General features: G+C 45.2%; 1 protein-coding gene across 1 annotated transcript; it reads left to right on the top strand.

Annotated features, from left to right (window-relative positions):
• The first annotated feature begins 3,222 nt into the window (after positions 1-3,222).
• On the top strand, positions 3,223-23,145 carry LRRC52 (leucine rich repeat containing 52). Its single transcript, XM_004424846.2, has 2 exons — positions 3,223-3,967; positions 22,820-23,145. The coding sequence occupies exons 1-2, from the start codon at positions 3,346-3,348 to the stop codon at positions 23,143-23,145; spliced, it is 948 nt and encodes a 315-aa protein (XP_004424903.1). The 5' UTR covers positions 3,223-3,345.
• Positions 23,146-27,801: the final 4,656 nt, after the last annotated feature.

The raw sequence follows: 27,801 nt of genomic DNA, 5'->3' as shown, positions 1-27,801 counted from the left end.
TTACTGGCTAACATTTATGGACCTCTTACACCGTGCCAAGCAGTGCGTAGTTGCTTGAATCTCTGTCTCTAGTGCTTGGGTCTTAAAGCTTCAAGCATCTGTTCTCTCCCTGCACAGATTGGATCTTGATGGAACTTTAAATTCAGCAGGGCCCTTAGAGAGCACCCTGTCTTGTTCTACAGAAAGGAAATCAAGGCCCTGGGACTCACAAAGTCACACTGCTTCATAGTGAGAGAAATCGAGCATCTTAGATGTGTCCACTTTGCTCTACGTCACCCTGCCCTTTCCGTTTATAATATCAAGGGCTGAGCCCACCTGTCTTTTGGACCGTGAGAGAGCTTTTTGGAGACACACTGGTACCTGAGAGGAATTATTAAGGTGGGAAGGTAAGTTCTATCAGACACAGCTAAAAATAGGAGCCTGCCCAAGACCAGACTCAGCTAGGGAGATGGTACCGACACCAGGAGCTTCTCAGCACACTCACCTGATACCCACCTGTGCTACTGGAAGGATGGTCACACTGGCCACCTAAGGGGCAGAGGTGGGCTGATAACCAGCCGTACACACTAAGGGCAGCTCAGCCACAGCTGAAGCTGCATGAGCAGCTCTACGAAAAGAATAAATTCCACCTTTGCAGCCACCTGAGAAGTGGGGCTCTGTAGTGTGATTAGAAGGAATAGGACGGCTCTTCTCTTGGCCCCAAAGTACTTCCCCTACTGGTTCACTAGGTGATGCCTGTAACTTTTCCATTATGAAGGAATTCGGAAGTTCTAAGGAGAGTTAGAAATTATCTAGTCCACCTCCCTTAACATATAGATGAGAAAAATAAAGCCCAGAGATGTTTTGCAACTCCACCAAGGGCAAACAGCCGAGTCGAAAACTTCCCAAAGCAGGATCCCAAAAAAAATAGGTTCACAAGATGTTCCTTGAAAAAAATTTTAAAGGTTCTGAGATCAGGTAGTTTGCAAAAGGCAACATTCTCTATCCCCCTTTGTCTAGTCCACTCGTTCTCTATTTAACAAATATTTACTCAGTCTCAAAATGAGGAACACATTTTAGGGATCTGTCTAACTTGACAAAGCTGAAACTAGCCCGTGGGTATTCAGACTTCAGGACCAAAAAATACACAGAGACCTCAAGCGAAAGGACTATTCCTTGCAGTTAACCATTTGTGCTGCTTTGTTAAAATGGTACTACTCCAGAGGGAGAGACATAGCTGACTGATGTCGGTCAATAACCTTTAGTGTGCTTTACTTATCTAAGGCTTTTCTAAGTGACAGCACTTGTAATCATACGGCCAAACAGGTAAGCCTGAGCCTGAGGCTACTGTCTTGAGAAAGTTAGTCTACATGAGGAGGCTGGAAATTAAATGGGGCAACCTGGAGACACTGGCTCCCGGAGGAAAGAAAGAGTCAGAAAGAGGGAGAAAGGCGTAAAAGAAAAGGGGGAAAGTCAGTAAAATCACTCCACGAGCCTTAGCAGGCCAGTCAGGGTCAGCTCTCATCAAAAGGAAACAAACAACAAACACGGCCGCTCTAAATAAAGCGTGCCGTCCGCATCGCACCATCAAACCGCACCCTCATCCCAGCAAACAGAGGAAACGACCACTTTGGAAATTAATTCTTCTCCATAGACTTTACATAACAAATTCCTCTCCTGGGCAATCATGTAAGATCTAGCAAGGAACATATTTTTTTTAATTATAGGGAAAGGGTGACTCCCCTATCAGTAAAATCCTGCTTCAATTAGTACAATTATCATTTGGGTTATTATTTTAAGGGTTCGAAATTCCTACTTAAATAAGGTCACTTTCAATTTGGTAAACACTCCTAAGTCATCATCTTAATTCATGGCCAGTCACCCTAGGAATGCTGAGTAAGTAAACAAAATCAAGCATTAGCTAACCAGCCACAAATCCACTTGAGTTTATTAATTTCACTCTTGGCAGAGAAGCAAGAAAAGGGAACAAACCATCAGAGACATTCACGCATCATTCATTCAATAAATATTTATTACATACCAGGTGCCAGGCACTGTGCTAAGCTAAATATAGGCTTCGTTACTTTCTTAATATTCACAGCTATGTTATATACGAATGTTTTAAAGAATGAAATTCTATTTTCCCTAAAATATAAATTTTAATTCCTGAGATGATTTTTCTTTGTTTCTGCCCAAAGTGCCTTCCTCCATGGAGTGGATGATACATCCTAACTCTTAAGCTTCCAGACTCACCAGCCCCCCCTCCAAAAGACTCCCTCCTACCATCCATCAGGTAGTTAATGAATATAAATGCACACTAGAAGCACTAGAGAGGCACTCACTATTTTAGAAGTCCTAGGAGAATGCAAATGGTAAGAAATAGTTCATACCATTGCACTCGGATTTTTTTTATATACATTTGGGGTTCGTTTTAGGGGGAGTAGCTTACACTTGTTCAAAAGGTTTTTTAAAATACTAATACTAGTATATATTCCAAATGCAGACAGGGTTGTATGCAAACTGGAAATATAATCTTAAGAATATCACCTATAATCAGAAGAATTCCCCTTGTCTCCTTTCAAAGGAGCACCCCACTTTCCCACCTTCTCCCGACAACACCAAAAAAGATGGCACCTATCCAAATTCAATAATCAAGGAAAAGACGCACTCGGGGAACTGACCTTAAAGAAGTCACTTTGCTCATCAGTAAAGAAGGGAGGTGGACGGGAGACTTGCATGTCCCTCCAGCGGGCTTGTGGATTAGGGGTCCAATCTAACCTAATCCTCTACTACAGCTCTGAGGAAAGCTGGTAGACACACACACACACACACACACACACACACACACACACGGTGAACCCATGCGCCCTCTCCCCCATACTGCAGGCCCTGACACCCCCAGGGACAGCCAGCTTACCGAGATACACAAAACACCCCCACACCACCCAGAAGGAGAGGCAGGACTCTCCCTCCCTCAGCCAGGCAGTCTCCTGAGGCTGCTGACATCACAAAGGTGTCAACTGGCAACCTCATTGTCATGTGGCTCTCCCCTGGCTCCCCTTCACTTGCAAATGCAGGGAAAGGGTGAGACCTTTCAAAGCCGCCAAGCGGGCAAGTTTCCAGCAGCGGTCCGGGAGTGGGGAGTGAGCAATCGGCAGAGCCACCAAGCCGGGCGGCGGGGTGTTGGGCCTCGCGTTTCAACTTCTGTTCAGTTCTCCTGTAATGGAAAATTGCTTTGCACAAAGCTAGAGTGTTACAGTTCTTTCCAGCGCTCGTCCCCCGCCCGACCCCGTCCCTCGGCAGCCTTCTGAACAGAGGGACAGCGCCCGCAGGAAGGTGGAAGGAGGGTAGTCACGGCTTTTTACTATGTCCCTTGCTTCAGGCCCTGGGCCAGGGTGGTTACTCTTTTCCTTTGGAATGGGACTGGTATCGGGGTCAAAGTGTCCAAAAAACTGTCAGTGTCAAACCCAAGAAGTGATCTGCACAGGAATACAGTTAACTGAATACCCCCCTGACATACCTCTGAACACCCGGAGGCTGTTCCTGAACGATAACGGCATCACCTTTTTGCCAGCGATGAATCTAGGACTCCTCAGTGACCTTGTTTACTTGGACTGTCGGAATAACCTGATCCGGGAGGTGATGGATTATACCTTCATCGGGGTCTTCAAACTCATCTACCTTGATCTCAGCTCCAACAACCTCACCTTGATCTCCCCATACAGTTTCGCCATGCTCAGCAACCTGGTGCAGCTGAACATCTCCAACAACCCTCATCTGTTATCTCTTAACAAGTACACCTTTGCCAACACCAGCTCTTTGAGGTACCTGGACCTCAGAAATACCGGCTTGCAGACCTTGGACCACACTGCCTTCCATAACCTCATAACACTACAGACCCTGTACCTGAGTGGAAACCCCTGGAAATGCAACTGCTCTTTCTTGGACTTCACCATCTACTTAATAGTGTCCCATCTGAACCACCCAGGTGAGGGCTTGATTGGGTGTGGGGACGAGGATGTGATGGAGTAGGAGGAAATTGTTGTAGAAAAGATGAAGTCAAAAGACGGTCAGGATGGGAAAAAAAAATCTGGGGTTAAGCTGATTGAAAGCATTCTCACTGCTCTGCAGGATCCATCCTTGGGTTGACTGGAGAGGCAACAAGGCTCGGTAGAAAAAGTTCTGGAATAAGAATCCAAAGAGCTGAGTTCTGGTCCCAAAGTCAGCACTTACTAGTTGGCTGCCCTTGGGTAGGTCACAGTTTCTCTGAGCCTGTTTCCTGATCCATAAAGTGGGGACAATAATATTACCAACCATACAGAGTTGTCATGTCAACATAAAATGATGTGTGTGGAAATGATAAAGTACTATAATTGCAAAGCAACAAAGTAATACAAAGACATTGTATTCCATTGGTTAACTATTTTAATCTGTTTAATTCAGTGACTGAATATTTCCAGAATCTGAAAGTAAATTCAGTCATTCATTGGCAGTAGAAAATCCAGTAGGAGTATGATGTATAGAAGGCAAAGTTCAACAGAGATGGAAGGAGGGGTACGTGAGCTGCCTGGACAATGAGAGAGGGAAGAGAGGCGAAGGCTTTCGATAGCTCCTTTGTCTTCAAGATGCTAACCTCACAAGGAGAGAATGCATGAATCAGTGGAGAATGGGTCAACAGTGCCCACTGTACCGAGCAGGGAGATTCCAATCTTACCGGCAGATTCTCATCTTACCTGGTAGATTTCCAAACCAGTTGCTGCCAATCTGTTCACTGTCCCCACCTGCTCTCTGCCATGGCCTCCAGTGCCCCCACTCCAGTGACTCATCCCCTGTTCTTTTCAGTGACTTTATTGTCCCATCCTCATCCTCCAAATCTCCCACTCTACCAACATCACTTTCACCCAGGGAAGTCAGAGCTTCATAGAAATGTGAAATAACTCCTCACAGAAAGCCCAGAGCCAGGAATATAATCTAGCAAAATTGAACTTTGAATAGAAAATCAAACCCTATCAAAATCAGGTCTCCTCTCCCTTCCCTGAGTGTTTGTTTTTGAAAATATTTTCATGCACCACCTTCACAAAAGTTCTGCTGAAGTTTCCACCATGAAGTCCTGCCCATGTGGCAATATCCTGGAAAGATTCCTGGCCAAAATGACAGACTTTAAGGGGATCTGGGGGAGCTGAGTGATGACAGCAAGTAAAAATGTGGCCTCCTGGCCTTCCAATGTACGTGTCTTAAAATGTCTTCCAGGCAGGGCCTGGACTATGGTGAGGCACGTGAGGCTTCTAGGATGCAAAATTGAAGGAGGCACTGACAGTGGGGATCTCCTTAAATTTTGTGCCCTAGGGACCTGGTCCTCCTGCCGGGTACTTAGATTTGCAGTAGAATAAATTAAAAGGAATGGACTTTGTCAGACCATCTTCTTCACAGTACTATTCATAAAGGAAAACAGGAGCAGGTATCTTGGGTAGATTGCCTTACCTCTCTGTACCACCCTCTCTGGGAGCCAGAGATAATGTCTTCTACTTTTCTCAATGACTGGTGCTGTGGTGATTTCTGGAAAGATCTCTAAAAGAGGTCTTTTAGAGATCTTTTGCGGTAAGTGTGGTTCCTAAATGGAATTCTCCCCAGTCAATGATTAGGTAACTAGCCTGTAGAAGAGCATCATCTTCTCTTGCCCCCTCCCGACCATACATACACATTTTTCCTTGAGCAGAGCCCACCAAGTTGCCAGGGGGACCTCCTACCCTAGCCGAAAAGGGTGAAATAGCTTGGCTTCTTCCCCAGTCCCTAAGCCTACTGCTTCGCCTCCTACTAAATCTCCTTTAATCAAATTTCTGGTTATAGAGTCGTGTGTTCTCAGAATTTTCAGGCCGACTACTTTGGATGCCTTGACTCAATTCAATCCAGGATTATGTAGGATTATAAACCAGATCTGTTTCACTGCATGTTTTCAAAAACATCAGAAGGGGCTATCTATCTTGTCAAGCCCATAAGCTCCTTGTGAATGAAGAGTCTGTCTTTTGAGGTAGACAAACCTTTCATCCACTGTCCAATGGGACCCCACACACAAACCTACAACTGGTAATCTGCTCATCTTTCTCTGCTGTTTGGTGGCCCAGAAGAACCCTCTCAGGCCACTTCATGAAGAACTATGGTCTCATTGCTCCAGTACACTGCTATTATCTCTTAAAAACAGTGAGCCAAAGGCAGACACAAAAATTTATATTTATATAGAGCTTTGCAGCTGCTGAAGTTTTTTCACACATGCTGTCTCATGGATTCTGATTTATAAACAACCAGGGTACTCAGATTATTTCATAGATATATCCTTCCTATATCCTGAAACATGGCCACATAAAGAAAATGTTCTTTACTTTGATTGTCAAACCAACCCTTAAATTTTGCGCCCTAGGACTGTGGAAGAGTCTAGGATTGGTATTTTTAACCCTATCCAATGGATGAGAAAATAGACTGATGCCCAAATCACACAGCTAGCAAACGGCGAGAAAATGATTTGAACATCTTGATTTCAAATTCAGGTCTTTTTCCATAGACTACTATCTCTTAAATCCTCAAATTACATGATAACTATGATTCTATAAGTCAGTTTAATTATAAATATAAGCGATGTTATTAGCATATGGCCACAGCATCTAAATTTCAGCTTTATTTCCTATCTGGCTACACTTGGAACTCACCCGAGACCATTTTCATTGGATAATAAGCCCTAACCATCATAAACTCATTACAATATGTCTGCAGTCCCCTTGCAAACCGAGGTTTCACCCCAATCCACCCAAACTCCAAAAGGATGACTCTAACCTCAGTGTCTGCTCTCCTTTGTGCCTTATTTAGTGTGGTTCTCCTTCCCATATACACACAATCACAAACATACACACAAACACACATGCAAACACACATACATACACACATATACAAACACAAAGAACTCCTACACATACACACCTTACATATATACATGTACACACCTACTCACATACACACTCACCCACATATTATATGCACATAACATATACACATATAAATGTATAGACACAACCCACACATGAACAGACACACATGTACACGTGAAGTAGAACACACACACAGTAAAATACATTAGATACTTCCTTTTCTTTTTAGCCAGACCTCAACATAATAGAAGATATTTACTTCATGCAACTGTCATATGATGATTCACAGTCTCTGTTGGGTGAAAAAATCTTTGCTATTGACAAACACTCTTGGTGAACCCTCAACCTTAAGCCCACCTATTATACCACATTTGCTATCAAAATGTGATCTTTGGCATGTTCTAGAATGGAGTCTACACGTCTCTCTCCATGTGGCCCCATTTCAGGATATAGGAAGTATTTCTATGAAATAATCTGAGTAACCTGGTTTTTTATAAATCAGAATCCAATTTAAAGATTGGTTTCATTTTAGACCCAAGGGGATACTGAACCTTGGGATTGGGAAATTTTACCTGTGGTACAGTATTTAGTCAGTAAGACAGTGGAATACCAGTATATAGATCCCTTGAAAAGCAAGGCAGTGAAGGAAGAGACGTCTGGGCTAACATTCAGTTCATCCATTCATTCACTTAAATATTTATTGAGCACCTACTGTGTGCCAAACAAGTGCTCATAGAGGTAACTAGCCAAGAAGCCTGGGGCTGTGTATGAAGACTCATATGACTGTGGGTCGTCTGCACCATATGCGTCCCATGGTCCTGTCAGGCAGAGCAGAACTAACCTCACTGGCCAGAGCAAGACAAAAGAGGGCAGCATGTGCGTATTGGGGTACAGCAGGCACGTGGGACAGCCTCAGCTGCAGGTGATGAAGAACAGCCACCATGCAGGCAGGAGAGCCCAGTGTTAAGAGCTTAGGTCCCAGGGCTGGCCCTGTGGCTTGGTGGTTAAGTGCGCGCGCTGCAATGCTGGTGGCCCGGGTTCGGATCCCGGGTGCGCATCGAGGCACCACTTCTCCGTCCATCCTGAGGCCGAGTCCCACATACAGCAACTGGAAGGATGTGCAGCTATGACATACAACTATCTACTGGGGCTTTGGGGGGAAAAAATAAAATAAATAAAATCTTTAAAAAAAAAAAAAAGAGCTTAGGTCCTGCAGTGACACAAACCTGGATTATAACCCTAACCTTGCCACTTACTATTTATAGGATATCAGGTAACTTACTTAATCTCTCTGAATTTCAATTTCTTCATCTTTCAGACAAGTATAATAATAGAACCAACCTGTCTAGGGCTGTTCTAAGGATGAAATTAGAACATTTATGAACTGCCATTCACATTAAGCCTAGCACACCATAAGTATTCAACAACCAAATGGTTGGCAGATGTTGAAAGATACAGGGTACTAAGGGAGTGGCCAACATCAATCAGGTGGTCCCAGGACAAGCAGGGGACTTCAGGAAGGCTCAGCACACTTGGTAGGACAGTGTGCTCTGTCCAGGAGACTCATGTCCAGGAGACACGACTATAGAGATTTGCATGCAGAGATATAGATAGGATGTGGGAAGGTGGGCAGCAAGTCCCAGGACTCCAATCTCTGAGAAAATCTAGGAGAGAGTTGAGTATTAGACAAGTTATGAACACAGGAGTTCAGACTCTGGGAAACAAAGCCAGAAGCCCAAATCAAGGCTTTATCTCAGCCTGGGCCATAAGACTGAGTGCTGGGCTAGCAACAGCAAGGTGATTATTCCTGAGTCACCTGAATCCGGAACTGAAGCTCTACCTAAAGACAAGCCCCATTTCCAGAAACAGGTATGGGCATGCAGACAGCTTTCTAGGGATGAGGGCAAGGAGGTCAGGCCAACTGTGGGGCAGACATGACCTTGAGAGAAAAAAGTCACCTACGTGGTGTGATTTTGTGATCTGAAGAGTACTAAGCAATACCTTTGCTTCAGTATCTCCCCATGCACTGCCTACCACTAGGCTAAAATTAGCCATTAGAGATTCACCTCTTTGGGTCCAAAAAGTGCCTGGATTTTGAAGAGGACCCTGCAAAAATAAATGAAATCCTGGGCAGAATAATACAAGTGCCCCTGAGCTTCTATCAGCTCTCGTATCAGAGGGAAGAGTGAATTCTTGGGAAATCCAATTAGCTAAGATTAATTCTACCACAGTGGAGAACCTTGAAGGAAGCCAAGGTCCAGGAAAGAAACAGAGAAGTCTTAAAACAAAAGACATGAGGGCAATAATATGTCCTTCCCCTATGTCACATTTTGGCTAAGGTCGCCCCCCATAGAGGGGCTGTAGAGGAGGCTCCTCTACACCAAAAGAGATTTGGCTCTGTTATCAAAAGTCTTCTCATCAAAAGAAACCCTCCAATGATATACTCACCAGATGCACTGAAAACTATTCAGTCCTCAATGAGCACACATATTCCCTTTCCAAACACAAAAATTACAGCAGAAATGGAAGTATGTCATAATGTGCCAGGTGCCAAGGTACTCTAGCAAGCCTTCATCAATACAGAGTTAAAATAGACCCACAGATTCCATTTCCTTCTTGGCCCAGGTCAGCAAGTAGGAGGACCAATTCCTGGCAGGAACTGTAATTTTCCAGTCATTAATGCTATTTGAAGGTGAGAGCGACAATTGAGCTCTTCCCAGGTTGGAGCTCCCTAGCAGGACAGGGTTGAATGTTCCTCAGGAAACTCTCAAAAACTCACGCAACTCTAAGCTTCTGGACATAAGGAACCTGGCCTCCTACATCCCCTTCCCCTCCACCCCCAAAGTCTGGTCCAGTGCTGTACAACAAAAGTTTCTGCAGCAATGGAAATGGTCTATATCCATGCTATCCAGTACAGTAGCCACTAGTCACATGTGGCTATTGATCTCTTGAAATTTGGTTAGTGCAACCGAAGAACTGAATTTTTTATTTTATTTCATTTCAATTCATTTAAATAGCCACACAGATGGCTAGTAGCTACCACATTGGTCAGGGCAGCCTTTTAATACAGGATGCTTACGCTGGAACTTTAGAATCCAGCCTCTTCACAGTAGGTGGCTATGGAGCCAAGCCCAGCCTGGACACTTCCTCAGATCCAAGTTCATTGTTTTCCCCTAGTGCCATGATATTTCCTTACTATTGGACACATCACAGTCCATTCAACTCTGAAACATTTATTATATGTTCATTATGTGCCCAACATTATGTTATAATGTTGGGGTGCTTTTATCACAGAGAAAGAAATCATAATTCATGTCTTTAATAAGACAATCTAAGGATACAAGAGAGAGAAAATAGAGTTGAAAGCCAGAAAGACCCATCCTGGTCTCAGCAATGCCACTGTGTGATTTGGGGTAAGTCATTTCCCCTCTCTGAGTCTTACTTGTCTTTGTAATAAGGGAGTAGGATTAGATACTCTCCAAGGCAGTCTTCACACCTAAATAGAAAGATAAGATGCAATTAGATGAAGTAAGAGGAGAGTAGTGGCCAGCAGACAGAGTCCCAGATGGGCAAGTGCATAATGAGCAAGTGCTGAGGTGGAGGTGTTCCTAGAGATGAGGGCTATGATCACATTATTAGGGAGTGCAATTAAGAAGCAGGCAGCCTATAACTCCAGCATTCTCCTTCCTCTGGTCTTAAGCACCCTCTACTTTGCTAGAACAATGCCTCCATCCCCAAAAGACTCAGTGCCCTGGACTTTCCTCCCAGGCCTTGCCTGCTCAACCAATGGTTCTCAAACTCTAATGAGCACAAGAATCCCGGGCCCCACATCCAGAGACTCTGATTCAGTGAGCTGTTGGTGCAGGCGCTCCTTAGGCCACATTTTGAGAACCTTATGACAATGGCCTGTGTTCTAGATCTATAGTGGCTGATCCAACTGGTGAATAAAGTGATTTGCGCTGAGATGTTAGTGGCTTATAGTGTTTTAACGTGTCTCCCTCAAGGGGTATCTTCAACTTGACAGGGAACAACCAGAAACAATGAGAATTCAGAAAGTGGCAGGCTACCAGGGGTAGAAGTGAGGGTAGTTTCAGGACAGAGGGTCCCTCTGTGTCAGCTCTTAACTTATACTCCTTAGGAAGTCCTGCTTGAGCCCGATGGGGGGCCCCACAAATCAAAGAGGAGTCTGGGCAGGAGTGCCGCAGAGGCAGGGGGACAAAGCCACTCAGGGACATCTGCAGGGACCAGATGGGCTGGGTCATGTGCTGTTTCAGGTCCAAATCATTTTGAGGCCATTTTGAGCAAAGAACATCTTAGTTTCATTCTGAGGCTATTTCATCCTGTATTCTAGGCTGCTGTAATAGGATAATGGCCCCATTTCAACCCACCAAATACAAAGTCATCTACAACTATGCCAAAACTTAGATTTCCAGAATGAATTCAGGTCCTCACACTCTTCCGCTATTAATGCTAACCCATCTCCTCCATCAGGGAAATTGCAGTAAAGACCAGATGCCAAAAAAGGGGACAGCTGGGCAGCAGACATTTCCAAGGCTGTCAACTGCTCTGCTACAATGTCTCTCCTACCCTATCACAAACCCCCTGGCCTTGTGGCTCCCTCCTGCTGAGAGCCAAATGAGCAGCTCATGAGGGCAGTTAGGGGGCTGAGAGGGGTGCGACTGGGTCAGTGATCCCGAAACTATCAAGAAAATCCAAGAAGGGATGGGGGTGGCAAACATGTACAGTTCAGAAAGGATCCTGGGCAGTTTTTACACACTCCCTAACTCAGCCCAGTTGGGATCCCTGAGAGTAGGTGATCTAAAGTTTCCTTAAGCTTAGAAATGCTGGGCCTCTATCTATGACCCCTCTGGTCACCCAATACCACTCATGCCTCTGGAAGGCAGCGGTGCAAGGCTGGCCAAAGCAGCCAACCTTGGTTTCCTCATCCCTAGAAGTGAAGAGCTCCCCAACCTGGAGGTAATCTAGCAGAGTGTGGATGCAGCTAGAAAGAGAAACAGGGGTCCAGCCATGAAGGGCCTTTGAATGATTTTCTGGGGAACATGCAATGTATCCTGAGAAGCATTGGGAGACAGGCAAGCCTGGATGCAGGGCTAGGAGGCTCCAGTAGGCATCCAGGCAAGAGAGGATCGTGGTTTACAACAGCAATGAGGATGAAAAGGTGTAGACAGGTCAGAAGGAACCGTTTAGAAGGTAGAAGCAATAGGACTTGGGACTGAACTACACCTTCTCACAGTTCTCTGTACTCCCTTTGTGACTTCTGGCACAATTCTAAGTAATAAATAGATTTGTATTAATTTAACATTTGTTTTCTCTGGTAGGCAGGAAGGTCTATGAGAGCAAAGAGCATGTCTGAATCTTCAGAAACTAGTTCAAGTCCTAACACAGAGAAAATGCTCAATAAATATTTATTGAGTGAATGAATGAATAAATGAGATGTGGAAAATAAAGGAAAAGAAAAAATTCAAGGATAACTCCCAAGGCTTTGGCTTGGACAACTGTTGGGGCTTCACTGAAACAGACACTCTTGGAGGAGGGTCAGTGAGGGGGTTAGGGGAGAAGCCAAGTCCCCATCTTGAGCATGTTGAGTGGGAGGTCCCTGTGAGCAAGTAGACATTTCAGTGTTCTGACCAGAAATTCAGAATAGAGAACACAGAAGAAAATATATATTTGGGAATCATCAGCTCACTGGTGATCATTGAAACCAAACAAAGGATGAGATCAGCCAGGGAAAGAGTTTAGACTGAGAGGGTAATAGGGCAAGGACAGAAGCTTTGGGGAATGCCACCATATTGAAGGGTCAAGTAAGAAGAGAAACCTATGAAGTACTCTGGGCAGGAGCAACCAGGGAGGAGGAAGGAAATGAGAGAAGGATGGATTCATGGTAGATTTACGGACGCCAGGAGAAGAAAGAGTTCCAAAGAATGGAAGCAGGTCAGATAAGTACTGAAAAGCGTCCATCAGATTTAGCTACCAAGAGGTCCCTGCTGTCTTAGTTCCAGTGGCATGGTGGGAGTGGACACCAAACAGCGATGGGTTACAAACTGAGCAGCAAGGAAGAGAAGGAGTGGAGAAAACAGTGTAAAATCTTCTAGGAAGCATGGCAATGGACTGAAGGAGATAGGGTGATAGTTGGAGGGAAAGCATGTAAAGGGAGCATTTTTTTAGGAGAAAAGGGATCCAAGCATGTGTTTATCTGCTGATGGGAAGGAGTCAATGCAGGGCAAAGACACGGGGCAATGGGGAATAACTGATGGGGTGAGGCCCCCAAGGAGGCAGAAGCAGGTGGTTTCCAAAACCAAATGGAGGGGTAAGCCTGAACGGGGAAAGACACCTCCTCTGGAACTGCAGAGAAGGAAGTGAGGGTAAGCACACACGGGCATGAGTGTGAGGATGTGGCACAAATGGAATCAAGGGGCCCATCCAAGAGTGTCTATTTTTCTTTCAGTGAGAAAGTACATGTACACAAAGTATTTTTCTTTCATCCAGAAAAGTACACGGTTTCACGTGATGTTTTCTATGATGCTTCTGTAAGACCAACCCAATTAGGTAATTGTAAAATATCCCTTTGTTCATGAGATGATCACCCCCTAGTTGAGTGTGGATGCAGCTAGGCAAAACTAAGGTGGGCTCTGGATTCAGACTACCTGGTTTTTAATCCTGCCTCTGTCACTTAGCAACTGCATGACTTAGGGCAATGATCACCATGAGACCCGGGCTCCTCATCTGTAAACTGGAGATACGTTAGTACCTATTTCTTTGAGTTGGGATGGTTAAATGAAATAATCCATATGAAGACTTTAGAAGGGCACATAGTAAATGCTCAACTAATGTTAGCTATGGTTGTCATTGTTATAATTCTTAAAGAAAGTGAAGAGATCAGTTGTCTGGTGGTGATTCTGAGTGCTACAGGGGATGCAGAGAAGGGAGAAAGCAGTGTGGGTTTACAGGGTAAGCAGTGTGGCAATGCTGCCCTTCTGCTAGGATGCATTGTCCACAGGGAGTCCAACTCAGGGGCCCCAGGGCTATTGCAGTGGGGGAAGGTGTTTTAAAACTTTCAAAATGATAAAATTATATAAAAACACCTAACCCAATGCTTGATCCATATGCAATGACACCATTTTGGTCAGAACAGTGGTAGATTTGGCCTTCCCCTCAACCCAAATAAAGGAATAACTAAGACATCTGATACATCCAATTAAAACATAATTAAGACTAAAAAGTCATGTTAAACAAACTTTGGTAATTTTAAGTACATTTTCTTCTAACAGCTATGATGCTTTAGCCACAGCATTTAGTTGAGGTGAGCACAGGCCTTGTTAACCCTATTGGACATTCACACAGGGGTAAGGAGCCCAGGCTGGCTCCTGAGCGCACTTATTGCACTGATAGTTACTGAGCACCTCAGGGTGCAGGGCCTGGGCCAGCCCCTGGTCACACAGCTATGAACGGAAACAGACATGCTTACCTTCTAGTGGGAGAGGAATAAACAAACAGATATATGACATAATGTCGAGTAATGGTAAGTGCAATAGAGGAAAATAAGGTAAGGGGAGGGAAAGAGTGTGCCTGGGACTGAGGACAAGGCAGATACTTTAGGTTGGGTGGTCCCAAGGAGGTGACATTTGAGCAGAGAAGTGAATAAAGTGAGGGGACAAGCCATGGAAATATGATGCAGGGTGGAGAGGGTATTCTAGACAGAGGAAAGAGCAAATGCAAAGGCTCTGGGGTGGAATGAGCTCGATGGAATAGAAGGTGAGTATGGCTGAAGCAGAGTAAAGGAGGAAGAGAAAGATAAGGAATGAGATGGAAAATTAGTCAGAGGCCAGATCATTTTTAGGACCTATAGGCCACGGAGAGGCTTTTGATTTCATTCTAAGTGTGACCCATGAAAGGGTTTTGATCAGGGGAGTGACATGATCTGTGATTTACAGATGGCTTCCACTGCTAGATGGAGAGAGACAGTGGGGAAGGCAGGGACACAAGTTGGGAGGCTATCACAGTTCAGGAGAGGGCGGACGGTGGTTCGGCCCAGGTAATGATCCGGATGACAAGAAGAGGTGAGAGTCAGGATATATTTTGAAGGTACCACTAACAGGATTGGCTCATGGTTTGAATATGGGATGTGAGAGAGGAAGCAAGGAGGACTCCCAAGATTCTACCTGGAACTGGTTAACTGTGGTACCCTTCTGCTACAGAGCTTTTCTAAATTAGCTGTTATCTGTGAGGACAACTGTCCACTATCTGGACTTTTCTGAGCAGATGGGCAGTTATTAAGCAGGTTCGCTCTAGGTCAAACTGAGAGCAAACTAGCATTTGCCTTTAGTTTCCAAGAACCGCCTGGTACCATCGTTCCTAACCATCATGCAGCTGGCTCCCCTCCCCCACCAAAACCTACTCAAGAAAGCTGGTAGTGGGGTTCACCCTTGGGTAGGGCTCAAGTCACTGGCTTCTTTTTCAGAAGACTTTACACTTTAAGCCTTATCTTGTTGGTGGAATGAAAGGTTTTATCTCCTGCTGACAGAATTCTGGGTACTGACAAGCACATGAGAAGGTATTATGAAGAAAAGGGGTTTTTCTACCTCTAAATCATGCCCATATACAACCATTTATACAAAAAAAACCAGTCTTGTAACCTAAAGCACCTTTAAAGCACAGGAATAATCAGGTTGAACTTGCTGGATTTCAAGTTCTTTTCTATAATGTTCCAAGAGTCTATGAGTCACATCTAACCTTTACAAAAATATAGACTCTTTATGCAAAGAAAAAAATCGTGAGTATCGGATAAGAACTGTACTGCCCAAACCCAAATCATCCAAGTCTTTAAGGTTTCTAGATGCTAGCATTTAGACTAGGAGTCAGCACATGCTTTCTATAAAAGTCCAGATAGCAAACATTTTACGCTTTGTGGGTTTCTGTTGCAACTACTCAATTCCATTATTTGTAGTGCGAAAGTAGCCATAGAAAATACATAAATGGGGGCTGGCCCCACAGTGTATCGGTTAAGTGTGCGTGCTCCGCTGCTGGCGGCCCGGGTTCAGATCCCGGGCGCACCGATGCACTGCTTGTCAGGCCATGCTGTGGTGGTGTCCCATATAAAGTGGAGGGAGATAGGCACAGATGTTAGCCCAGGGCCAGTCTTCCTCAGCAGAAAGAGAAGGATTGGCATGGATGTTAGCTCAGGGCTGATCTTCCTCACAAAAAAAACCAAAAAAAAGAAAATACATAAATGAATGGGCATGGTTGTGTTCCAGTAAAACTTTATTTACAAAAATAGGCAGAAAAACAGGCAGCAGGCTGGATTTAGCCCACAGGTTGTAGTTTGCTGAGTCTTGACTTATGCTATCAGGGGAAGACAGCTAGGTGATGAGGAAGAGGAGCTCTAGAGCAGGCAAAGGTAGAAGCCAATGCCAGGACTAGAAATGCTCAGAGGACCATGCATGAGGGTCTGAGGGGGGCCTTGCTGGCCAGTTGGCTTTGGTGGTGTTGGGCTGCTATACGGCCCAATCTAGGTTCCCTCTAGGGAGTCATCTCCTCTGGGCCGCGCATACTACAACAGAATATAATAGTGATCCCTGCAAATTCCAATCGGGGAACCTGTCCTAAACAGCCAGGCCAAAGACACGAGAGTTTAAGGGCTGCTGTATGAGATCAGATCACTAATCCACCCATTCTCTCCTGTACACTTTCAACAGACATATTGTGCATCTACTGTGTGCCAGGCACTGGGGATACAAAGGTGAACAAATATGGTCTCTGCTCTCAAACAGTAATTGGGGAGTAATAATAATTACCTTTTGACATCACGCTGCAGCACTTGCCTCCTCACACTCCTCCCCGTCTGCACTTACCCTCATTTCCTTCACTGCAGTCTCAGAGGACAGAAGAGATGCCCCTTCCCAGTTCAAGGCCTCCCCCTCCATTTTGTCCTGGAGACCATCTGTTCCTGCTTCCTCTGGGACTTCACACCCCTTACCTCCCTGAATCCTCCCCAAACTCTCACAAGGTAAGCAGGGATCGGTGTCTGCTTAGTGTAGAGTTGGCCAAGGTGGCAAGAGTTTAGCTGACCCACCCATAGTCTTCAGGCTCCACACAGTCCCTTTCCTCTAGCTGAGCATTATGCCAACAACATCGACCCCAAGGGGTATTAATAACAAATAACATTTAACTTATTCAACAAACATACTTCGAGCTCTAGAATATGTTAAGCGTTGTTCTAGGTGTTGGGGACACAACAGTGAACAAAACAGAAAAAAAATCCATGTCTTCGTGGAGTTCATAATCTAGCGGGCGGAGACAGACAAATGAATAGGTGGTAAATCCACTTCCTTGACAAATACGTAAGTTAGCTGGAGGAAAAAACAAGAAAGAAAACAAAGTACCGTACATCTACTGATGTTCAGGCAAGCCAGGGCCTAACGAGGAGAAATGGGGGAATTACGCCTTTCTCTGGGTGCAAGGTGGAAGTTTTATGAAAGAGTGTTTAAGCTAATAGAAACTGGTGGTGTGCTCTCGGGGGTAGTTGCAGTTTAATAGAGAGAGGAGTCTCCAGATTCCATCCCCTCACTTTATGTTGCCACCACGTGGATGTTCGACCCTACACTCAGCCCAGACGGTTCCTGAGCAAGTACCCTGGTGCAGAGGGCCCAGGGCAGCCTGCACTCGGCTCCTCTGGAGTGCCAAATCCTGGGAACCTGCAGCAGACTGCAGGGCAGAACTGTGTCCCTTCTGAGGCCAAGAAAAGGAACAGTTCCTCTTATAACCACTAGGTTCAAAACAGTTTTCTGAAAGGGACGTTTCCTGGGCTCCCGCACTAACAGGTGTGGCTCTGGGCCACAGAAACTCGTGCTCCTCCATGCGTCTGATTCTGGCAGACAGGTTTTCTGCCTGTGAGCAATGTGCTATGTGTGGAAATAAACAAGGGGGTAGTTTGTGTTTCCTTAGGAAATACTTATAGGGAGAATTTAAACATTAACGACACCTGTAATTGTACCTGGGCGATTTAACTGGAGCAAATGCCCTGGGCCCATGGAGTGGGGCTGAGAGAGGGATAACGTAGGGTCTAGTCACCTGTGTGTAATGTGAATGAAAGCCCTGGAGTTGTGCGGTACACAGCATACACAACAGTACCTGGTAGCCTTTTGTCAGTGGCAAGGAGATCAAGAAAGCCAAAGAGGGAATAATTGATGAACAATTTATTCATTCTGCAGCATGGGAATAATTAAAACTACGCAGTGGGATGGTGAAGAGTTGAGTTTAATTTTGTAAAGTACCTTATATGGCGTCTAGCACATAGCAGGCACTCCAGGATCAGTGGATGGGTCTATAATCTCTAAAGTCATCATACCAGACTAGGAAAAAAATGTATGCCTAACAAACTGAAAAAAAGGAAATGAAATAATAAGTAGAAGGCAACAAACTAGAAAGAAAGGGACATAAGTGGGACAAATGGAAAACAAATAGTTAATCCAAATACATCAGTCTAACTTTAAATGTTCATGGACTGATTAAAATACAAAGTTTGCTAGATTGGATGAAAAATAAAACCCAGCTACATGCTGCTTATAAAAATACACCTTAGGGCCGGCCCTGTGGCTTAGCGGTTGAGTGCACGCGCTCCGCTACTGGCAGCCCGGGTTCGGATCCCAGGCGTGCACCAACGCACCGCTTCTCCGGCCATGCTGAGGCCGTGTCCCACATACAGCAACTAGAAGGATGTGCAGCTATGACATACAACTATCTGCTGGGGCTTTGGGGGGAAAATAAATAAATAAATAAATAAATAAATAAAAGAACCCATTTAAAAAAAAATACACCTTAAATATAGGAACATAGAAAGAGTAAAAGTAAAAGGATGGGAAAAGATACATAACGCAAACACTAACAAAAGAAATCTGATACAGCCATACTAACATCAAAGTAGCCTTTAAGGCAAGAAACATTACTAGAGATAAAGAGAGGTATTGATCAATAACAAAAAGGTGAATCTACCAGAGAGATGTAACAGTTGTAACTTTGTATGCATCTAATAACATATCTTCAAAATATGTAAAGGAAAACTTGACAGAGTCATATGGAGAAGTACACAAAGGCACAATCAGAACTGGTGACTTCAACCTACTTCTCACAGCAACTAACAGACAACTAATAGACTAATAGTAACTAAGAGACAATAGATTTCAAAAGTCAATAAAAAGTCAAAAAAGATAAAAATCTAATAAAGATATAGTCAATAAAGATATAGAAGATCTGTATAAAACCACAACCTAATTGACATACATAGAAGAATATACGCAACAAAGACAGAATACACATTTTTTCCACTGGACATGCAAAAATTTACCAAAATTAACATCATGCTCAGCCATAAAGCAAATTCTCAATAAGTTTCAAAGGACTGAAACCATAGGGAGTACATCTCTGACCACAGTAGCATTAAACTAGAATTCAATAATAAAAATATTACTAGAAAATCCCTAAATATTTAAAAATTAACTAATTATTTTAATGAATGATAGCTCTTATTAACAAGAATAATAACAATCAGACACAGATTACACCTTCAAGAGCTAAAATTCTCTCTCATAGTGGAGAAAAGACATACCTCTTTTCTGATAAATAATCACCAAACAAGGTAGAATGTGCTAGACTCAGTAAGAGTGATACAAGGAAATACTATAGATGAGTTCAGGAGTGGGAATAATCACATGTCCTCTGAGCTATGAGGATGGGGTGGTTGGGGAAGGGATCCTGGGAATAGATGCATTTACACTAGCCCTCAAACGATAGGAAGGACTTGATCATGCAAAAATTGAAGGAAGAGGTCATTTGATGCAAAAAAAAGCAGTATCACAAAGCTAGCTACAGATAAGAGCAAGATGTAATCAAGGAATAACAGGTAGTTTAACTGGAGTGAAGAGTGGGTTACTGGGAGTACTGAGAAGTAAGGTGGGAAAAGTAGAAGGTGGCAGATGCTGAGGGCTCTGAACACCAGGCCAGGTGGTCTGGATGTTATTCTGAGGCCCACAGGGGAGTCAGAGCAGGGTTTTCAGCCACAGCGTGCCTGGGATGAGCTGTGCTTTAGGAGGGGAAACTGGGCAGGCATGTGTGAAATGGTCCGGAGCTGGGAAACTAGGAAATGGTGGAGACAGGGAGACCTGCTGGGAGACAGGAGAGCCCACACCTTGGCAGTGACAGGGAATGGGGAGGGGGAGAGAGAATGCAGCGGTAGAGAAACCCTCCCCACGAACCACCCACATCCCTCACTTAAGAGCAGCCTAACAATGCATTAAAATCACTGCCTAATTGCTCCTTTCAAGGTAGTGCTCCACAACGGGGAAATGTGTGTTTAATGTTTAGTCTCGTCTCTGCCACCCAAGCCCCAATTTGAAAGCCCAATCTTTTTAAAAATAGAATGAGATAAACCCCCCTAGACACACCTCAGACCCTCAGAATCCCACATTTTCCTTTCTCAAATACATCTTTCTTTGTATATTCCTGTGCCAAGTCTCTGGTAGTTTGAGCAGGGGACTCAACCCTTCTCATAGAATTCCTGAAGCGTTTCCAGGAGCCTCCCCTGCTTCTCAGCAGCCCCACTCTTGTGCCTGCTGGGCAAAGCCCCAGAGGTCCTCGAACCAGGTGAGTGGAGAGAGGTCTAGAGGTGTAATTATGTTCCTGCCCCTTGACAGCAACCTGAAGCGAAGGCCCAAGGCCCCACCCCCTTTCCCTCTACTTGAGAGTTCTCCCATGGGGCAGGGCCTCCTGAGGGCCACTGTCCCAGAGTCACTCTGGAGAGGGGCTTCTCCCTCTCCTTTCCTCTGTCAGCATTGCAGACGGCAGATGGGACAGCCCCTGTGCTGGCTTCCCCTCCTGCGTCTGCACCCTCCTCCAAGAGTGAGTCCTCAACAGCATCACCCCCTTCAGGCCACCTTCCTGCAAACGACGTCACTGTAGGTGCACTGACACAGAAGCAGGGTGCAGGGGAGAGTGTCCAGCTTGGAGCAGACTTACAGAGCACTCAGCCTGGTCAGCTCTTTCCAGCCGCCCAAATCCAACCGCCTCCTCCCCAGTCAGCTCACTTCTGTATTCCTGTCTCTAATTCTCCTGCTTCTGCTCCAGGCCAAACCTGATTTCCCTAACTTCCTCGGTCACCAAGGATATCAATGCCTTCACCTAGTCTGGAGCTTCTACTCTAAAGTTTAGCGGAAGCTTGTCTCCACACTAGCTTCTGGCTGTCTCCCACGTCTGCCAAAAAAGCTCGGAGACCTCAGTCCTGGTTCCTCTGTCTTCCATCCCCTCCTGGATCCTGCAGGTTATCCCGAACCTTCAAATTATTAAACCTCTCTGAGCCTAGGTTTCTTATGTGTAAAACAAGGATGATACTATTATGTGTATCAAGTTTGTTATAAGACTTAAATAAGATAACATTTGGGCCGGCCCCGTGGCTTAGCAGTTAAGTGCGCGTGCTCCGCTACTGGCGGCCCAGGGTTCGGATCCCGGGCGCGCACCGACGCACCGCTTCTCCGGCCATGCTGAGGCCGTGTCCCACATACAGCAACTAGAAGGATGTGCAGCTATGACGTACAACTATCTACTGGGGCTTGGGAGAAAAAAAAGATAACATTTGTAAATCACTCGGCATGTAGTACGAGCTTAGTAAATATTAGCTGCTTTTATGATTTTGATGGTGGTTATCTCAAGGCCTGCTCTCAGCCCTGAGTTTAAGCTCACTGATATAAACGCCTGCTGGACATATTCATCTGGGCACCACACACAGGCACCTCAGCACCAGCATGGCAGTGTACATGGAGCTAGATAAATGCAGGGCTGAGGACAGAGCTCCGAGTATTCTCTGCAACTACTGTGCACCAGGTGTAACCGCTTGCCTTCCCACCTGTGGCAATTATATCCTCTCGACTACTCTGAGAACAGGTATCATTCTTTGTAGTCGTAAGATGGGGAAACGGGATTCAGAGAGAGAATCAGGTATCCCACAAAACTTTACGACATTAGTAAATGACAGTCTGGATTTGAACCCTGGTCTGTCTGGCTCCGGAGCCCACTTTTTTTCTGTTATATATTAAAATCCATGGTGCTCGATATGGGTAGGTACTCAGAGAAGTAGCCAGGCAGCTGAGTCAGCTGCTAAAAAGGACTGAGGACTCTTGTAGACCCTGTGATCAGCCAGTGAGGCCAACATCACCACTGAGAAGCAGAACTGCTTCCCTTACTGGTTATTTCTTTCCCCTGAGCCTCCCACCCCCACCACCACTGATTTCTCCTGGGTGGTGGGTGAGGGCACACAGAGAACACACAGTAGGCATTTTCAGGAAATCTTGTTCCTCCCGAGAGTTGAGCCAAGTGGTATGTGATGCCCTTGGGTGGTCCCTGGCTGGGCTCAGGCACAGGAGAAGGGAAAGGGACACAGTGGAGGGGGGAAGGTGGGGTCAAGAAGAGGGAGGGGAGAGAGCGAGATGATGAACATCAGTGGAGGTCTGCGGAGTGTCAACACTCCATGGGGCTCTTGCCTAAATTTCCACCCTCCCAGCTCCTTTTGTGGGGTCTCGTTCCTTGAGGAGCCTTAAGAAGCAAAGCCCATTTTCAGGAGGTGACTTGAAAGTAGCTGAGCCCAGGGCAAGAAGCAGTCCAGGTTCAGTACCTCGCAGACTTGAATGCGCCCACAGATCACAGGGGTCTTGTTAAGATGCAGATTCTGATTCAGGAGGTCTGGGGTGGGGCCTGAGATTCCGCATTTCTAATGCGGTCCAGGTGATGCCGACGCTGCTGGCCCACAGACCACACTTTGAGTAGCAAGGGTCCAGATAGCCTCCCCAGGGGCCCCTTGGCCTTAGGACCCCAGGACCTCTGCTGTTTCTGCACTCTGCCTGCTGTGTTTTTCCTCATAGATGATCAAAATGCCACGTGCGTGGAGCCCACAGAGCTGGCAGGGTGGCCCATCACACAGGTGGGGAACCCACTCCGGTACATGTGCATCACGCACCTGGACCGCCAAGACTACATCTTCCTGCTGCTCATCGGCTTCTGCATCTTCTCCGCGGGCACCGTGGCCGCCTGGCTCACAGGCGTGTGCGCCGTGCTCTACCAGAACACCCGCCGCAAGTCGAGCGAGGACGAGGCTGAGGACGAGCACGGGCAGCGGGTGGAAGTCAGCAGGCGGATTTTTCAAAGTAGGGCTGACTCGGCCCAGGATGGGTTCCCTCAGCTCATTTAGTCGTCAGAGACCACTCTCAGATACGCCTTTCCCAGGCCCCCTGCCATGTCTCTCGCCCTCCCTTTCCTACTCCCTCAGTGCTGTCTTGGACATCGAAGCCTATTAGTAAAATAAATAAAATGCTTGGTGGCCATTTCACGGGTTGGTCCTTTCCCTCTCGACTAGCCCAAGGGCATTTCCTTGGGTTCAGCAGTATGGCGCAGAACAAAGTCTAGAAAAGCTATTGGATGCACCTAAATGCTGAGGAAGCCCACTTGTGTTTAATGAGCACCACCTATGCCCCTAAACTAAGTGCTGGAGGGAGGGATATGAGATAAGATCTGTCCTCAAAGAGCAAACAATCTGGGGGGAAGTCAAGATTAATATGAACCAAATGGAGAAAAATATCAGACACAATGACAAGAACTGACATTAATGGGATACGTCCATGGGCCATCTTTACATGCCATGTCATAATTATCACAACAATCCTATAACGTTGATATTAGTTTTTAGTGAATAATTGAGGCCTGGACAGTTAAACAACCGACCGAGGTCACCCAGCTGGTCAGTAGCACAGCCTCCCAAAGTCCACGTTCTTTCCTTTACACAAAGCTGCCTCCCCAGAGAACGTTCAGTAGCATAACTGAGGGCTCATCATGTGAGCCTTGGACGAAACAAAGGAGTGAGGCACGCAGAGGTGGCCCTCACTTACTGAGGCCTCACCAAGAGCCCAGCATCAGACCTAGCTTTATACACATTTCCTCACCCGGTGAACCATCTCAGCAAGTAGGTCAGGTGGTCGTTCGTACCCTCATTTTCCTGAAGCTCAGAGAGGCTAAGGAACCAGCTCAAGATCACACAGTTGATAAATAGCAGAACGATTGCTGAACTCTACGCTGCCTGCCGCCAAAGTCTATGGTCTACACACTCTGTGCTGCCATCTTTCATGAAATAGTAAACTGAATAGCCAAGTACACACCAGTGTGGTCCAGCTCTCAGGGCTGCTCAGAAGAAGGGAAAGGGAGTAGAAGACAGGGGTGGCTCAACTCAGGCCCAAAGACCATTCCAGGTTTTCCCTCACTCTCTACTCGGATCAAAGTATGCTCTCACGTTCAAGACTCAGATCCAAGGCCCCACTCATGAAGCAATCTGTCCCTAAACCTGCAACCAAATCTGCTTTTACCTCTGCACTTCCACTGTGAATTGCATGTAATTCCCCCCAGTTTGTTTGGTGCAGTGGTTATGAGCATGGGCTCCTGAATCAGGGGCTGGGCTCCTATCCCTGATTCTGTCCTTACCCCTGTGTGAACTTGGGCTTCCTACTTGTAATGACCTTGAGGACAGAGACTGCCTGTTATTCTCTATTGATACATCACAGAGGGTGGTGCCTTACACAAAGTAGGGGCTCAATAAGTATTTATTATTGTGTTCTTTTTAAATCCCAACCCACCAATCATTCCTACTTTGTTATCTGGATTGTGAAGGGTGACCATGGGCAAATTATTTAACTTCTCTGTGTCTCAGTTTCTTCATCTGTAAATTGTACTCATTATAGTGCTTACATCATATAGGGATATTCTGAGAATAAAATGAATATCAATTATAATCAGATATCTTGGAATAATTTTAGACTTACAGAAAAGTCACAAAGACAGCACAGGGTTCCCATTCACCCCTCACCCAGTTTCCCTGAAAGTTATCTCACATTATAGTGGTACATCTGTCAAGAAACTGACATTGGAATACTACTATTAACTAAACTTCACGCTTTATTTGGATTTCACCTGTTTTTCACCAACACCCTTTTTCTGTTCCAGGATCCAGTCTATGATACCTTATTTGCATTTAGGATATTCTTTAAAATAACAATATATCTCGGGCCCAGCCCGGTGGCGTAGCAGTGAGTACGTGCACTCCGCTGCGGAGGCCCGGGGTTCGGATCCTGGGCGCGCACCGATGCACCACTTGTCAAGACATGCTGTGGTGGCATCCCACATAAAGTGGAGGAAGATGGGCACAGATGTTAGCCCAGGGCCAGTCTTCCTCAGCAAAAAGAGAAGGATTGGCAGATGTTAGCTCAGGGCTGATCTTCCTCACAAAAAAATAAAATAACAATATATGTAACATTTACTGGGCACTTCTGTATACCAAGCATTGTTCTAAGTGCTTATGTATATCAACTCATTTAATCATCACAATAACCCTGTGAGGTGGTTATTATTATTACTAGCCCCATTAGGTTATGAAATTGAGGCTTAAGAGGTTAAGCAACTTGCTCAACATTACACAGCTAGTAAGACCAGAAGTCAAACCGGCTCTGTCTGACTATAGACTGTTTCCCTCCAAACCACTAACCAATACTTTCTCAGGAATTTAAACTACCAAGAAAGTCTTGGTAAAAGAAATCTGAATTGGAGCTTTTACAATAGCTTCTCCTTTAAGATCTCCTGGATCTTTCCACAAAAAGGACCGAGCACCAAAGACATACGGTGGAGAAAGGAAAGTCTCTTCAATAAATGGTGCTGGGAAAACTGGACAGCCACTTGCAAAAGAATGAAAGCAGACCATCTTCTTTCACCATACACAAAAATTAACACAAAATGGATCAAAGACCTGAAGGTGAGACCTGAAACTATAAAACTCCTGGAGGAAAATATAGGTAGTACACTACTCGCCATCAGCCATAAAGGGATCTTTTTGAATTCCATGTCTACTCAGACAAGGGAAACAAAAGAAAAAATAAACAAGTGGGACTTCATCAGATTAAAGAGCTTCTACAAGGCAAGTGAAACCAGGATCAAAATGAATAGGGAACCCACCAGCTGGGAAAAAATATTTACAAACCATATACCCAACAGGGGACTAATCTCCGTGATATATAAAGAACTCACACAACTGAATAACAAAAAAACAAACAACCCAATCAAAAAATGGGCAGAGGAAATGAACAGACACTTCTCCAAAGAAGATATACAGATGGCCAATAAGCACATGAAAAGATGCTCAACATCACTAATCATCAGCGAAATGCAAATCAAAACCACACTAAGATATCATCTTACACCCGTTAAATGGCTATAATCACCAAGACAAAAAGCAACAAATGCTGGAAAGGCTGTGGAGAAATGGGAACCCTAATCCACTGCTGTTGGGAATGCAAACTGGTGCAGCCTCTGTGGAAAGCAGTATGGAGATTCCTCAAAAAATTAAAAATAGAAATCCCTTATGATCCAGCTATCCCACTACTGGGTATCTACCCAACGAACCTGAAATCAACAGTCCAAAGAGGCTTATGCACCCCTGTGTTCATTGCAGCATTATTCACTATAGCCAAGACATGGAAGCAACCCAAGTGTCCCTTGACTGATGAATGGATAAAGAAGATGTGGTATATATACACCATGGAATACTACTCAGCCATAAAAAAAGACAAAATCATCCCATTTGCAACAACATGGGTGGACCTGGAGGGTATTATGTTAAGTGAAATAAGCCAGAAAGAGAAAGATAAACAGTGCATGATTTCACTCATATGTGGAAGATAAACCAACACATGGACAGATAGAACTGTTTGGTGGTTACCAGGGGCTAGAAGGGTGGGGGGTGGGCACAAGGGGTGGAGGGATGCACTTATACGATGACTGATAAACAATAATGTACCACGAAAATTTCACAATAAATAAATAAATAAATAAAAAGGACCGAGCACCTACTCTGCCTGGCCCTGAGGAGAGCGCAGTGAATGGGCCAAGTCAACACACTCAGGGAGCTCACATCTAGTTTGGCAGAGACACGAGTAAACAGGCGATTTGAGGACAGAGTGGTAAGTGAAGGGTAGGCATGGGGTTCTAAGGGGCACCTCACCCAATAGGTAGTAGGGAGTCTTGAAAGGCTTCCCAGAGGAAGGGACATCTAAGCTGAGGCTTGAAGGTTGAGTTGAGACTAGCCAGGCAGAGTGGCAAAGAGGGAGTGGGTAAGAAGAAGACACTCTAAATAATGAGAACTGCATGTGCAAACACCTGGAAGTGGACAGAGCCTGGCGTGTCTTCATGGCTAGAATATAGAGTTGAAGAGAAGGAAGAGAAGAGAAATCACGTTAGAGAGAGAAGCAAGACCAGACCCTGCAGGGCCTTAGATAGACCTATGTGACTCAGGGTTATGATAGGCTGTGCTGCAGTAACAGACAAACCCCAAAATTTCATTGGCGTAGCACAACAAAGACTCATTTCTCACTCACGTGAAGTCTGATGTGAGTAGGGGAGCCCTCCTCCATCCTGTAGCTACAGCATCTAGAACATGGGCCTCAGAGGTCCGCAGCAGAAGAGACAAGAGACATAATAGGCACGTAGATCTTAACTGCCTGGGCCTGGAAATGACACACATCATTTCCACTCACATTTTACACGGCCCCAACCTTACAGCAAGCAAAAGTAGTCTGTGTGGTAGGAAGACAAAGTGCTGTGGTAAACAAAGTATTGTGTCTAGCCCACCAGGATAAGGAATTTGAACTTTCACCTGTGGGCGCCAAGGTACACTCGAGAGTTTTAAGCATGAGAATCACTTGGTCTAATTTTTGCTTTAGAAAGCTCACTCTGGCTGTAAGGTGAAGAAGAGACCAGAGGGAATTATGACAGGAAGTGTGGAGACTAGAATTATTGAGTATTCCAGGGGAGA

Source organism: Ceratotherium simum, chromosome 2 (genome assembly GCF_057802395.1).
Source record: "Ceratotherium simum simum isolate JZ-2026a chromosome 2, ASM5780239v1, whole genome shotgun sequence".
In the NCBI taxonomy this organism is placed as follows: domain Eukaryota; kingdom Metazoa; phylum Chordata; class Mammalia; order Perissodactyla; family Rhinocerotidae; genus Ceratotherium; species Ceratotherium simum.
This window is presented reverse-complemented; position numbering and strand designations above follow the sequence as displayed.

Excerpts from the sequence above, each read along its gene's own strand:
- LRRC52 (XM_004424846.2), top strand. The coding sequence starts at position 3,346 with ATGTCCCTTGCTTCAGGCCCTGGGCCAGGGTGGTTACTCTTTTCCTTT. Across the intron at positions 3,968-22,819 it reads GTCCCATCTGAACCACCCAG|ATGATCAAAATGCCACGTGC; the intron begins GTGAGGGCTTGA and ends TTTTCCTCATAG.